General features: G+C 45.3%; 1 protein-coding gene across 2 annotated transcripts; it reads left to right on the top strand.

The window, feature by feature from the left end:
- Positions 1-1,884: 1,884 nt before the first annotated feature.
- On the top strand, positions 1,885-14,940 carry tfap2b (transcription factor AP-2 beta). 2 transcript variants are annotated; one of them, XM_076037763.1, is made up of 7 exons: positions 1,885-1,999; positions 5,398-5,862; positions 7,237-7,291; positions 8,461-8,680; positions 9,117-9,235; positions 9,970-10,111; positions 14,063-14,940. In XM_076037763.1, exons 1-7 carry the CDS (start codon positions 1,952-1,954, stop codon positions 14,352-14,354), a joined length of 1,341 nt encoding a protein of 446 aa, XP_075893878.1. In that variant the 5' UTR covers positions 1,885-1,951; the 3' UTR covers positions 14,355-14,940. The 2 variants fall into 2 exon arrangements, with proteins under 2 accessions (XP_075893878.1, XP_075893879.1); XM_076037764.1 differs by lacking the exon at positions 1,885-1,999 and adding an exon at positions 4,155-4,560.
- Positions 14,941-15,847: the final 907 nt, after the last annotated feature.

Genomic DNA, 15,847 nt, shown 5'->3' with positions numbered 1-15,847 from the left:
AGTGTTTGGTTTGGTAATTCTGTGATTCAGAAGACTGTGACTGTTTTTAAAGAGAAAGCAATTTCACTGAATTTTAAAATAAAAGCAACAGGGGAAGCTCAAATGAATGAGAATATCTCTGGTTGCAAGTGCACGGGAACACGACATTCATTGAAAACGATACAGCCATCCTGCATTTAATATTTAAAGTGCATTTAAAAAAAAAAAAAAAAGACTTTACAAGTAAATGCATTGCTGTATTAAATTAGAATTACTGCTGATAGTTTGTGGCTGTTGCCTTCCATCCGGGTCATTGCTTTACAATGCCACACAAGGCTTTTGATTGGTCATAGATTTGGAATCTGCACCTTGATTAATTCTATCAAATACATTTAAAAAGGCTGGGGAATGAATGGATGAATGAATGAATGAATGGATGAGGTGGGTAAAGATCCTGCAATACCTTTAGACAGGAACCAGTAATTCAATAACATTTCTTAGCTGACTGCATGCCAGTGTTGTAGGTGAGACAAACAGTCGATGATAAATTAGAAAAATCAATTTTAAACTTAAAACTTTTTTTGTAGTGTATAAAATGGAAGGAAAAAAACAGTGGACTCTGGACCTTGATCAGACTGCTCTCAGAGATTTAAGCCACTAGAGTAATGTGATTGGTCCACGTGGGTCAGCTAACCTGCTAATTTCCATGGTTTGTCGATGTCATGGTTTCGTAAGAGCAGTCGAGTGAAGGTTGGCAAGCTGAAACTTACAAAGGAAAATTATTTTTGAAGTGTTGCTTTCATCAGTGACAATTTGCCGATGTGCACTGTTTATGTACATTAAACAAAGCGAATTTAAAAGAGGATCATAACAAGGTCATTTTAATTGATCGTTCCTGGACTTGTTGAGCTACCGTTGTCTTCCTGTTATTGTCTCTAAATATTATTGTGACCTCAATTATTGTCTTATTTTATATTAAAAACCAGTGCATTTGATGAGTGTCAACGGCAATACTATTCTGTGAGTTGTGAGAAATAACTATTAATTACAACAACTGCACATCGCATCCAATTTCTTTCAACAGACTGGTGACAAAACAGGCCAAATAACGGCTCACACTGTTTTCCCAACTCTGACAATGACCCTGAACGCAGCATATGAAACGCACAATAAAGTTGATGGTCACGAGACTTACGGTTCTATGACATGGGGTTGTGCATTGTTTTTGCTTTTCCCCTCAAACCGAATAACATTTCAGCAGTTTCTCACTTTACATTTCTACATTTCATGTTAAGGCAAGGGAATGAAATTTTTATGTCTTACATGGAGCTAAACTTTATAACACATGTCACATATTGACTTATGAAGCTACCCAGACTCATTAAGTAATGGAATAATTAAATCCACTGCTAACTGTTCAATTTTATCCACATTGGTGTTCCATTATTTATACCGATCCCAGCTGTTTTGTTTTTAAACAAACAAACAAACAAACAAACAAACAAACAAACAATAAATCAATAAAAAGAAAAACCCATCAGCGTAAACTTGAACGAATTATCTTTTTTTTCCTTTGGAGTACAATATGCCAAGCCAGCGCGCTCACGCATTTTGTCAACGAGCCCCCGCACATCTTTCAATAGCTGTGCGTGTGTGTGTGTGTGTGTGTGTGTGTGTGTGTGTGTGTGTGTGTGTGTTTGTGCGCGCACCGATGCAGGGATTCCCCATTCACAAAGCCTGCCGCCCTCTCTGCTGCAGAGGGCGGAGAGAAAGAGAAAGTGTGTGTGTGTGTGTGTGTGTGTGTGAGAGAGAGAGAGAGAGAGAGAGAGAGAGAGAGAGAGAGAGAGAGAGAGAAAAGAGAGGGAGGGAGTGGACGAGGGAGAGAGAGAGAGAGGGAGGGAGAGGGAGAGAGAGATGTAGCATCCCTTCCTCACTTGGCTGCATTCGGTTCACCGGCAGCGAAGAAGCGACCATGCTGTGGAAACTAGTGGAGAATGTCAAGTACGAAGATATTTACGAGGTAACGTTGGCGTCCATTCCTTGCGTTCGTGTCTTGTGAGGAAAACGCGGGATTGTTGGCACGGCTGTGGGAGGTGACGCGGTGCCGTTGAGATGAGTTGGAGTGATCCGGGAGGCGTTTAAGGCCCGTTACTGGGAGATGAGGTGCGACGCGGATGGGATGGACGAGCTGCAGCGGGACAGTTGGATGTCAGAAGGGGAAAGTTGCTCACTGGCGTCGGTTCATGGCTCGTTATTTTATTTATTTATTTATTTATTTATTTATTTATTTTGGTGTGGCTGCTGACACCTTCTTCTGGCTATTTAATCTGGGGAAACTATTATTATAAAACTATTAATTCTTTTTTTTTTAAAGAGATTTAAAAAAAATATAATAGAAACATGACTTCAAATAAATATTCGATTTTATTCGCTTCGAAAAAGAAGAAGAAACTTCATTGTCATCGTACAGAATACAATGAAATTTGGCTTGGCAGCATCTCTCGGATAGCAGCATGTTATATTCACAGTCAGGTTGCATTCACAGTCAGATAATAGTCAGTAATCAATTACATCATTTTCAGAGTAGTCCTAGTCGTGTCTCCTTTTTTTTTTTTTTTTTTTTTTTTTTTTTTTTTTTAGGTTTTGTGGCTCAATATAGAGAAGAAATCCAAAATGCAGTTGAATTTTTTTTTTTTTTTTAATGCCAGCAAATAATGACTTTATTTTCATAACAAATTGGCTTATAGTCGGTGAGAAATTAGGCGAGACGCTCGGTCAGCGGGAGGCGACTGTGTGTCATGTAAATCACTCGGCTGTGATTCTACGACAATATTTCATTTTCCTTCAAGAAATGAGTCGGGAGACGACACACACACACACACACACACACACACACACACACACACACACACACATGGCTTTTCTCCCACGGCGTTGCGGAGGGGAAGGCGGTGGATGTTGTTGAACAAGTCATCCAGGAGGGGCCGCGACACAGGCTGCAATCGCCTTCCTTTGACTCACACCGCGCCCCGCTGAGTGCCGGCCGGTCGGCCGGCTGGGTGCGTGTGAATGGGGTGGTTTCAATGGTGTGCAGCTGCAAGGCAACCCGGCCGGCCGTTGCTATTTATTATTATGGGGATGGAATTGTAGCAAAAAAAAATATCATTTGCAAATGCGCATCTCAAATCTGTGTGTGTGTGTATCGACATCTTTTTGTGCGTCTACAAAAATGTGCGTGCGCAATCAACATCTGTGTCTGTGCGTATTCACGTCCCTATGTGCGAAACGTAAGAACGGTAAATGTCCGTCATCGCTCACTTCTCACTGCGGGAGCTCTCGATTCGCTGTCATTACACACGTGATTTTTTATTAATTAATTTAGTTTTGCGTAAAAACAATAGAGATCCTCGGAGCGATGTGTGGAATGAGGAGTCGTCTGTAACTTCCTCAGCCCTGAGCGCAGCCTCGCTGGCTCGACGCTGCCAGGCTGCAGCAGAGATTCATACGGCGGCCGGCCAGAAACGCACAGAAAACACAAAAACGCATGCAAATTCACGAAACGAAACGGAAGTGCAACTCTGCGGGATCGGGTCGCTCTTTAAACCGAGAGAATGGTGTCGTGGTCTGTGTTCGTTTTGGTAGTGGTGGAACGAGTTGACAAGTTGTGTGTTCGCTGCAGCGCGCTATTCAAGCGTTTGTGTGCCTGAGTGATGCTGGTTTGTAACCCTAGTGACTTCCGGGTTGCCACTTTGGTTGAACGTTTTAAAACAACAACAACAACAACAACAACAACAAAACACTTCACGAGTCATGGCTGTGCGTAAAACGGTTTCTTTTTTTCTTGTCTCTTTTTTGAACAGACAAAAGGGTGAATTCTATGCATGTGGGAGGGAGCCTTGAACTCGGCGGCCTATGAGTTTTTTTTTTTTTTTTTTTTTTTTTAATAGGAACCCGACGGCCACTGTACAGCTCCGGTGTTAGTTTTCCACACCGTCAAAGGTGGATTTACGCTTTAAAGCGTCTCCTCAGAGCAGTGTCCCTTTCTTGCGTCACATTTCGCTCAGAGTCCCCTCCTCCCACCGCACAAAAGTGCCGCTATATATATAAATATATAAATATATATATTTTTTTTTTCACTCCCTCCACCCCACTCAACCCCCCTCCCTCACCCCTCGCGACGCCGCGCGAGAGGCTCCACGCTCCGTTGTGTCGCCCAGTCGCTCGCCCTGCCCTTCCTTCCCTCGCGCGCATTAATAATCCCCGCAAGTCTCGGCCGTGAATAACAATTACGCCGCGCGCCGGGGGTAGAGGCGGGCGCGAGGGCGCTCACAAGTCAGAGCGCGCGGCGGCTCCGGGGGCGCAGGAAGGGTTGCTTTTTTTTTTCTTCCCTGGATGGCCGTGTCTGCACATACGAACGCGTAGCTTTTCTATTTATTTTTGATTTTATTTTTTATTTATTGATCATTATTTTCTCTTAACCCGGAATGAGTGTCGCCGCCTCGGCCCGACGAGTCTGATCTGTCCCCGCTGTTTATCCCTCCGCACCAGCTCCAGATGTTAGTCCACTCCTACTCCGCTGCGGTGAGTTCGCTTCCATCGAGCCCATCTGTGAATTATTATTATTATCATCATTATTTTTGCAAACACCGAGTCGAGAGCTTTTCCATTCGTTTTCCATTCATTTCCGTCCATCCATTCTCAATACCCGCTTCCTCCAGCACTCGGGGTCGCGCGGGTCTGCTGGAGCCTCTCCCAGCTGTCATAGGGCGAAGGCGGGGTGACACCCTGGACAAGTGGCCACTTCATCGCAGGGCCACTCGAGATGTTTTCGTTATGGGAAATCTTAATTGAAACCCTCATTTTAAAATTTATTTTATTTTATGAGGCGACACAGCAAGGTCGCGGGTTCGATTTCGGACCTTTCTATGGGTAGTTTGCAGGTTCTCCCTGTGACTGCCTGGGTTCTCCCCAGGTTCTTCTGCTTCCTCCCACAGTCCAATAGCATGCATGCGAGGTGAATTTGAAACTCTAAATTCACTTTGGGTGTGTATGTGAGTGTGAAATGTTGTTTGTCTCTATGTGGCCCTGCGATGAACTGGCGACTTTGTCCAGGGTGTCACCCTGCCTTCGCCCGATGACAGCTGGGGTCGGCTCCAGCAGAACCCCGCGACCCTGAGCGGGTATAGAAGATGGATGGATGGACGGATGGATTTTATTTTATTTATTTTTTTAAATTAAGCCCCGGGGCTCCTCTATGGTTTTAGTTGAGGCGATTTGACGCGAATCGGGCGACTTTGGCTTCGTGACCAGAGGGCAAAAAACACTCCCAATACACGCCGCTCAAACGCCGCTCGTCATTTTGTCGTGAGAGTCGCTCATCAATTAACGCTCCTCTCCTCCGCGCCTCGCTTTCCCCAGGACCGGCACGACGGCGTCTCGAGCCACAGCTCGCGCCTGTCCCAGCTGGGCTCCGTGTCTCACGCGGGGCCCTACTCGAGCGCGCCGCCGCTGTCCCACGCGCCCTCGTCGGACTTCCAGCCGCCCTACTTCCCGCCGCCGTACCAGCCGCTCGCTCACTACCAGAGCCAGGACCCGTACTCGCACGCCGGCGACCCCTACTCCCTCAACTCCCTGCACCAGAGCCAGCAGGGCGCATGGGGGGCCCGGCAGCGGCAGGACGTGGCCGGGGAGCGGATGGACGGCGGCTCGGCTCTGCTGGCGCAGCCCCGGGCGTCGCTGCCGCAGCTGTCCGGCCTGGAGCCGAGGCGGGACTACGGCGGCGTGAGGCGGCCCGACGTGCTGCTGCACTCGGCTCACCCGGGGCTGGAGCACGTGATGGGCGACGGACTGCTGCACGGGCTGCACGGCATGGAGGACGTTCAGGTGAGTGTTACAGTCGTTATTTTAAACGGTACCGTTTGAAATGCTTTTTTTTTGTCTCATTTGTTTTTTTTTTCGTAATTTGTATTTGGTTAAAGGAGTTAGGAAAAATGCGTATGGCATTTAATACAATTTTTGTTTTTGTTTTTAAAAATGAAAAATTGAATTGAAAAGCAAATATGTAATTTTCCCCAGTTATAACACAAGACATGCTTAGTTGTATTATTTCAATATGTATTCAATAATTTTATACAAATTAACTATATGTGATCCCAAATAGCACCTCTGAATCCAAAGAACACATTGAAAGACAGAGGCTGGTTATTGTGGACTGGTTGTCTATCTCTGCGCGTCCGCGGCGCCTTTTCACAGTCGGGGTCAGTGAACCCGGCGCAGCTCCCTCAGGGCTCGACTCCCTCCGCAGCTGCAGCCCCACAGAGCCATAGACGCAAATGGCCCTCGGCCAAACGAACCGTCTTCAGAGGGGCTTGATGAGAAGTTGCTGATAAAGTGGGAGAACCGGGCTTCCACAAATTGATGCGTGACGCTCAAATGTAGCTTAAGTGATTTTGAATTGTCACGTCCTTTCATAGCCCACAGATCAAAAATAGTAGCAACACTGTGGTAATTTTAATGTGTTTTGTGTATCAGAAACAGGCGCTTACAATTATTATTATTATTATTATTATTATTATTATTATTATTATTATTATTATTATTTATTTATTTTCATGTCATATATTTATTTTACTCATATTGTCTCGTAGACGTATATTCCGGTTGGATGAAAGCTGACATTTTAATCAGATCAAATTGTCTGCACGGTTTAAGATGCAGTTCCATTGTGAGTGCAGTCAGTGTAGGATTTCATCTCCCTCTTGCTCTTCGCCTCGGGACACAACCACCGCAGAATTGTTTGCCGTTTAACCTCCACAATAGCTTCTAATTTCTGGCTCTCAGTATTTATGTCACGCATTTATTAACCCCATATGAATTTGTTTTTCAGCAAATTCTTTTCACGCGAGCGAGCAAAAAAAACAAAACAAAAAAAAAAACAAAAAACCCCACAAAAAACACGAGGGCTGTTTAGAAGAATAAAGCATCTGAGAAAGGGGAGGATTTTGAAAGAAGGGTTTGAGTCATCGGATGTTGAATAGAATTTAGATGGGTTGTTATTATCATCGTTATTGATGAGTATTCCTCGTTGTGCAAATAAGCAGTTCTACACGCGTATGTATTTGATTAGTCATGCACGGGTTTTTCTTAATGTGCTTGTTTAAATTAATAGTGCACATTAAAAAAAAAAAAAGGCAGTTCATCATCCCAGTTAGTTGTGCTGGAGCAAATCGTTAAATTCATGATTTTTCTTTCGCACAGACCATTGAAGACTCTAACGGAACGAACGTCTTGGATCAATCGGTGATCAAGAAAGGTGAGAGACGATGAACGCAAACACTTCTGCTGCAACTTTCACAGAATATATAAGGACATGGCACAAAATAAAAAATAATAAATAATAATTTCGCAAAAACATATGTTTGCGTTACATATGTTAGGAATTTCACTTCCAGACATGAAATTTGACCAATTTTGATTCAAGGGATGCAAAACTTAAGCTACCGCTACCTCTATAGAGCCACACCCATGCAGGCCCCGGACCTGCCGTGGACCAAACACACAATGCATCCTATGTTTTTGTTGTTGTTGTTTTTTTGTTTTTTTTTTTTACATAACAGCAGACAGACTGCGACTGTGCGTGGAGTTGCGGGAGTTGAACGATCGCGGCAGCCAGTGTGTCGCTGACAGGCGGCCAGGCGGCTCTGATGATGTGCGCTGATTTAGTTACGGGATGTTGAGTGACTGAGCTCCCCGCGGGGCATTTAAGCCGCTGATGTAATAAATGGCAGCGCTCGCGGAGATCTCGTGAGCTCGTTTAGAAGCTAATCTGCGGCATTATCCCCCGCGGAGCCATCAAGAAGGGGCCCCTCGCGCTGCATGGACCCACGCTCTTTTTTTCTTTCTTTCTTTTTTTTTTTTTGACGCAGGCATGCGACGAGGCTGCCCGGCTTTGGGGCTGCTTTAACAGTGACCGGTCGTTCGCGAACGAACCGGTTCTATGAAGTGAACGAAGAGAGCCGGCTCCTGATTGGGAGCTGGTATTGTTATCATTGTAATTATAATTATTTTCTTCGGGAGTCGAACCGGAAAACGGGTCGATTCACTTCCGGTCGCTGTCGGAGTTTGCGGCGATTCGTTAGTGGAGATTTTGTGCGATCGAGAAATGTCCAAAAAACGGGATAAACCGAAGAATAAATACCTTAATATAACACACACACACACACACACACACACACACACACACACTAGTCATTAATTTTTATAAATCATTTGGTCATAATTATAATATAAGCAACAACAAAAAAAATAAATAATAAAAGAGCCACCTAAAGAACCGGTGTAGGTAAACCGGTTCTCTGAAAAACCGGAACCGGAATTCCCCATCAACTACTGAGCGAAGTTAGGAGGCAGAGGGCGTCGGCGAGGTTTTTTTTTTTTTTTTTTTTAACAACTGTTTGTGTAACGCGTCTCCCCCACTTTCAGTCCCCATGCCACACAAGAACATGGGCGCCCTGATGCTCGGCAAGGACGGCCTGATCGGCGGGGTGACCGTCAACATCAACGAGGTGTTCTGCTCGGTGCCGGGCCGCCTGTCGCTGCTCAGCTCCACCTCCAAGTACAAAGTGACTGTAGGGGAGGTGCAGAGGAGACTGTCCCCGCCCGAGTGCCTCAACGCCTCCCTGTTGGGGGGCGTGTTGAGAAGGTGCGACTGCAAACACACCCACCTCCCCCCACTACTCCCAACCCCCCCCCCCCCCCCCCCCCCCCAATCCCCCGGAGCATGCGCTCATCATTCATCTCTGTAAATGTATGAAAGCCTGCAAATGCAGACACGCGTGCAAGTGTATCCAGTGATTTTATACCTGCCTGTAAAAAAAAGACCTTATGTTCCTGAACCATTTACTTTAACCCTTAACCTGAGGTCTTGCCTGTTAAATAAAGAAATAAAGTTATCAAGCTGCAAATACAATACATATATATATATATGTATATATATATGTATATATACATATATATATATGAACATATGATAGATATAGATGTATACACTGAAAACCCCAAATGTGCTCCACGTGCACATGTTTACATGCAGTGAACAATGATTTCTAATAGCAACATTCCTTCATTTCTTTACCCAGAGCAAAGTCTAAAAATGGCGGCAAATGCCTGAGAGAAAAGTTGGAGAAGATTGGACTCAATTTGCCCGCCGGAAGGCGCAAGGCTGCAAACGTCACGTTACTAACGTCTCTGGTAGAAGGTGAGTGATTTATTGCTGTGAACTACATCGCAAGCGCACAAGTCCTTTGTTCTGAGTCTTTTATTAAGAATCGACTTTGAATTTGCTCCTCCTCCCAAATGACGGCACAATTTCAACAGGGCTGCGACTTTAATGGCAACCGATCACTTTGTTGAAGTTTGTCAAGAATGCAATAACAGAATAAATAAATTCTAATAAAAAAGTTGAGTGTCTGAAGAAAGGTAGCTGGACTTACTAAATTACAGGCACGTCCATCAAATAGCACATTGTAAATTAAAAAAAGACGATTTTTTTTTTTAAAAAAAAATGCATGTTGGTTCTCGTGCTTTTATTGTGCAATATTCAACAAAACTTAGTTTTTTTTAAGTATACAATTGAAAATATATATTTAGAAGGAAAAATATAAAATTTCACCCTGGGTTTTTATAAAATGTATACACGTTTTCTTCAGCCTTGATGTAGAATTACAAATAATTATAAATCCTTGTGAACTATTCTACACACAAGATAAGTGGAACTTTATTTTAATCTTTAAACGTTTAGAAAATAAGGAGGGGGGGGAATCACTCTGTTTTAGATGAGGAGAACCGAAAGAGGAGAACATGTCATCCGCATCTCGTTCTTGCCCGTGAATAAACCTTTACAGCCTAATGAGTGCAAATGGAATGAGGAAGCGCCTCGCTGTTTGCTCTGCAATCACGACACTCGTTTCCCCCCCGCCCCCCTTCCCCCAGGTGAAGCGGTCCACCTGGCGCGGGATTTCGGCTACATCTGCGAGACGGAGTTCCCCACCAAGGCCGTGAGCGAGTACCTGAACCGGCAGCACGCCGACCCCAACGAGCTGCACACGCGGAAAAACATGCTGCTGGCGACAAAGTGAGTTTGATGGACCGTTTGATTGGTCCGCCCGCCCTGCCGGTGTTTATGTGGTGTCATAGAACGTGCGAGGCCTGCCACGCGCGGAGGTGCACCGGCGGTAATGAGCTTATGCTCTGTATTGCCCCGTATAAAAAAGCGCCGGGACCTCACAGTTTATGGTTTATGGGGACATTTTCCCAACTCACTTATTAAAGGTTGTTTGTAATTTATTGGTACGAAGATTGGCTTCCCTTTTTTTATTGCCGAAGGAATGTTAACATTAAGGTCTTTACTGATAGTTTCATTTTAATATCAGGGGCCCTAATGTGCAATGGCACAAGGGGCGGATATATATATATACACACATATATGAGGCAAGTTCAGGGGAAAAGGAGAGACAGTGTCACATTAAGATACGTCCAGATCTCATCGTTTCAGAAAAAAAGGGTTTGGTCCTAAAGCTGTAATTAATTAGTGCTGTTTTGCGTTACATAACTATAACACACAAGAGGGGTGAAAAATAGGACACGTCTCCTTCGCAAGCACTGCTGGTGAGCGGAATCGTTTTAAACTTTTCCTTCATTTTCCTCTTTGAGAACCCCCCCCCCGACTTCACCACCCGAGGGTGAAACCGCCCCGTCCTCGCCTGCCGTGCCTATCTCTGGATCACGTGCACCAGAACATGGCGTTGACATTTGTGGAGGAGAAGAAGAAGAGGAAGAAGAGTGAGGGTTTTTTTTCCCCCTCCCTAATGAACCCATGAGCCCATATGGGTGTAACCTTTAATGAAAGAGCAGGGTTGAGAAGCTGCCTGCATGGGGGGGGAGGAATCGGGTTGGGAAAAAAAAAAAATGAAAACAGTTCTATTTAACTCAAGCGAGAGATAAGAGCAGAAGTGCGCATTAAAAGTTGAGGATCGGGGGGGGGGGGGGGGTCGACATTTTGATTGGAATGGAAATGAATTGAGAAGAATCGAAACTAATGACTTTGAATGGCTCTCCACGCCGTCCCGACAAGCGCTTCATTTCGCCCAATTGCCCTTAAGCTGGAGTGAGGGTGAAGCTTATTTGATGCCCGACACTTTAATGAGGCCCGCGCGGCTCACGCGCATTTAGCGCATGAGCTCCAGGTTTGCCGCGCGCAGGTCCGGCCGGCATTTGCAAGTACTTCTCGTTCGGTTACTCTTGCATAAATCTGATTTTTTTTTTTTTTTTATGGCCGTGGAAAAAAGTGGAATGCAAAAGGAGGAACTCTCAGGGTTACCTCGAGCGGCGGGCAACTCCGATTCCTTGAAGCGACTTAGCTTTAAAGAAGGCGTGAGAATTTAGAAATTTGAATAAAGTCCTGGAATAATTTTTTTTTGAACACAGCTGGTGATAAAAAAAAAAAAAAATGGCCTTTGCTATTTAATACGTCTTTGTATTAAACATCCATTCTGTTCTTTTGTGGAATTTTCTAGACACAAAGCTTGCAAGCGTAGCTGTGAGCCACCCAACAAAGCTCCCCTGCATGGAGGCTCGTATTTTTAGCTTCCATAAAATAGCGCTGTCTGCTGGTTTTGCACTGCATAAACTATCTGCCAGCCTGTGTGTGCGTGTGCGCGTGTGCGTGCACGCGTCCCAACGTGCTCGGCATGTACGGCTGCGTTCCGCGCTGGATGTTTGATGCTCCGATTCAAACCTGTTCCAACAGTGCGCCGGTGCTGCCTGTTAGAAATTCATTATTTAGCAGCGAAGTGTTTCAAGTCGTCAGAAAAACAACAGCGAAGGCCGCGAGTGTAGCCCCGGGTGGCGGCTTCTCCTCTCCGCTCCCCTCACCCCAGCTGGGCTCGGCCTGCACAGCCTGTCACTCATTTGTTTGGAGCCCTGCCCTTAGGCCTCAGCATGTGTGTGTGTGTGTGTGTGTGTGTGTGTGTGTGTGTGTGTGTGTGTGTGTGTGTGTGTGCGCGCGGAGCGTGCAAGTACAAATCTGGTAGAGGGGGGAGAAACGGGAAGAGAATGAGGTCTCCTGAATCTAAAATGTGGGCCTGCAACGATTTTGCTGAAACGTGGCAAAAACAACACCTGCTTCGCCGCTATCGTTCTGTGTCTTTTAGATCAAATCAACCGGCAGGAATAAAGACATGCGCGATTTAAAACGTTCTTTTGTGTTGATGCTTATGCAGATTCTTTTTTTTAAGTTTGTACGGTTGAACCACAAAACTGCCACCGGTTTTACGTTAAATCTGCCAAAAATCCAGGTTTCTTGAAATGGTCAATTCGAGAAACGTGGCTTTCATCTTGTGGTGCTGCATGTATTCTGTCGTTTGCAATATTGCCAACCATTAAATCACATTAAGTCGGCCTCTTAAGGTGTATTCAGAAATCACTCCTTTTTTTGAAAAAAAAAAAAAATATATATATATAGATATATAGAAATGATGAATATGTAAGTCTCTGCAAAAAAGGGTTGAAAGCAGTGGAGAATTGAGAGAAATATATATTGCAATATATATTGATATACTTATATATACTTAAAAATGACTCAAAATAAGGAGAAAAAAAATCATATCTCTTTTGGACGGATTAAATAATTTCCAAAAAAAAAATCATTTTGAAACCACCTTCCGTATATAAAACTCTGGAGATTGAATTCTCGTCAATTTGGTGTGAAATCAATGCAGGGTGTGTCAAAGCCTTCCTGCTCTCTTCCAAATATCCTGTACCGACGTTGCCCTGCCATTCAAGATATTGATGCAATATTTCATTATTATTCCGCACAGACTCCGATGCACCAAACTTTGAGTCCCTCTCCAGTCTAACGGCCAAGCGCGGGGATCCCCTCGTTAGCAAGTAACCTTCGCCCTGCAAGCAAAACAGTGCTGTCTCACACAAATGTAATTCAGCTGCACCTGTTTTGGGTGCATTAGCGGGAGGGCATGTGTTTCAGACAGGAACGCTCGCTGCAAATGCACTATTTCCTGTGAAACCTGGCGCGGGGCAGAGATCCACCACTTTACGAGGCCATAGGGGATGATTAAGCTAAATTTAATGAGCGTATGCAGGCATTTTACTCTAATGGGATAGCGGCCATTAATCTCCCAACAACCCAACATCGTGACAATTTATAGAGGCCGGCACCATATTTAACAGAAACGGACCAGATTTTGTCTCATGGTCGGAGAAAAGTCAGCAGCTTTTTTTAATCAAAATTTCCCCCCCAATTCAGACATTATTCACATAGAGACGGTCAATACCCTCATGCACTAATGATCAGTGTATATTACTAAATTCATAAAAAAAAAAATAGTATTCATTTCAATACAATTTATACAATATATACATAAATACAAATATATACAGGACGTCCCAGAAAATTGACATCATTTTAAAAGCAATTATCTTGAAAACTGCTCAGTCTAGCTCAATGACATTGAACAGTGTGGGTGTTGAACGTCATAAGTTTATTATGGGACCGATTTCATCAGTGTTCAGTATGTGCACCGCCTGTGACACGGCACGCGTCAACTGGGTGTGCCGTGTCACACCTGGGAGACTGTGTGCGAGCATCTTCCAAGACGCAAAATGACTTCTCTCTGGGAGTGAACAGCATGGCTCAACCGGAAAAAAGGAGAAAAATAAACATGGATTAAATATAACATCCAAATCTGTTTCTATACATTCTGTTAAAATTGGAGGTTATTTCAAAAAGAATTGCCAAAATTACTGGCCTGAGAACTGATGTCACATTTTTTGGGGGACCACCCTGTATATGTTATATAATGTGTATGTACTGTACATTTGTATTTCATTCGCTGCTAAGCACTTCTGGTTGGATGCTAACTGCACTTCGTCGCTCTGTACTTGTGCAATGACAAGTTGAATCTGATCTGATCTAATTCTGAGCCGATCTCAACAGACTAGCGTTGAAGAGCAGGCAAAAACCAACCCTCACGTCACGTGTCACTTTTGTGCCCCGCCCCCTTTGCAGACAGCTATGTAAGGAGTTCACAGACCTGCTGGCCCAGGACAGGAGCCCCCTGGGCAACTCCAGGCCCAGCCCCATCCTGGAGCCGGGCATCCAGAGCTGCCTCTCCCACTTCTCCTTCATCACGCACGGCTTCGGCACGCCCGCCCTCTGCGCCGCTCTCACCACCCTGCAGAACTACCTCACCGAGGCGCTCAAAGGACTAGACAAGATGTTCCTCAACAACCCGCCCAACAGCCGGCACGGCGACGCGGGCGGCAAGGCCGGCGACAAAGAGGAGAAGCAGCGGAAATGAAGCGTTTGGGGCGGCGGCGGGGCGAGGAAGAAGAAGGGGACGACGGGCGGCGACACCTTCCGTCACTTCTAGCTTTACACCACTGCCACTGACCTGCCACACACGCACACACACGCACACACACACACACACACACACACACACACACACACACACACAGGGGCCGAGAAGGTGGACCAGGGCAGAGGACGAAGCCGACCTGTGGGCTACTAGCGTCAGGGAGCGCAGAGGGATTTTTCATCTGTGTTGCGTTCTTTTCGGACCCCCCCGCTTCCACCCCCACCCCCACCCCCAACCCCCAGGACATGGTGGTTTACTGTGTTACATCCATTTTGCTCCCCCACGCCTGCATCCTGTGAGACTGAGGCGCTGCGAGCAGCCAGCGAAAAGAAGAAGAAGAAGAAGAAGAAGAAGAAGAAGAAGAAGAAGAAGAAGAAAAAAGAAATAGAACATTGTGTGTGAGTGCACGAGTGACTGTGTGTGTGTGTGTGTGTGTGTGTGTGTGTGTGTGTGTGTGTGTGTGTGTGTGTGCACGAGGACTCGCAACAGTTGCAGGGACGAGAGATGGGAGATGTGACGACCCGGCTCTCCGTCCCCCGTCCCCCCCCCACGCGCAAGGGCGCTAACTTATGTGTGTAAATATTTATTTATATTAATTTAACTGATCGGTTGTGTAAATAAGTGCGCCAGCCTTTTGTTTTTTGTTTTTTTTGTTTTTTTTGGAGTGAGCCTATTTATCTGTGACCTTTGACCTTTGTGAGCCGGCAGTGTGTTGGGGTGGGAGTTTTTTGGGGTGGGGAGGGTGGGGGGAGGGAAGGTGGGAGGGAGGGACTGGATTCTGTGTTTTTTTTTTTTTTCTTCCTTCCCTGTTCTTCTAGAGCTGTTGTCATGGTGCTGATGATGGGTAGACATGCTTCTAAGTGTCCAGTGATTTCATTTCTATCACATTGATAATAAACCATGTGTTTTATTATGACGGAAGTGCAGCCCGAGCCTTTTCTCCAGGGAAATTCCCAGGACCCCTCCCCCCCTACCACCACCACCACCACCACCAAGGCGGGCGGGGGAGGGGGGGGTTGAATTGGCGGGGTGGGGTCGCACTCAGTTCAATTCGCCAAGAGTGTAAAAGCCCATTATTCACTGCCTTGTTCATAAAATATGGCGGAGCAGCTGAGCGCAGGTTCCAGCCGTCAAGTGCATTGAGGGGGTATTGAGAGAAAAAAATGACTCTTTCTGAATGGTTAGAATTTAGAACTTGCTGGGCTTCGTCCAGGCACCACTATTAAAGTGTGTGTGTGTGTGTGTGTGTGTGTGTGTGTGTGGGGGGGGGGGTCGTTTTCAATAATCTACGGCAACTACGACATATTTAATGTTCAGTGTATGTGCACTACTTTAGTTTTCAGACACAATCTTCCGTTCATCCCTCCTTCAGTGTACATATATATGTATATATATATATATATATATATATATATATATATATATATATACAT

The sequence above is a fragment of the Nelusetta ayraudi genome, unplaced genomic scaffold, assembly GCF_046127955.1.
Source record: "Nelusetta ayraudi isolate G7.1 ecotype Tasmania unplaced genomic scaffold, CSIRO-AGI_Nayr_v1 ptg000052l, whole genome shotgun sequence".
Classification (NCBI taxonomy): Eukaryota; Metazoa; Chordata; class Actinopteri; order Tetraodontiformes; family Monacanthidae; genus Nelusetta; species Nelusetta ayraudi.
This window is presented reverse-complemented; position numbering and strand designations above follow the sequence as displayed.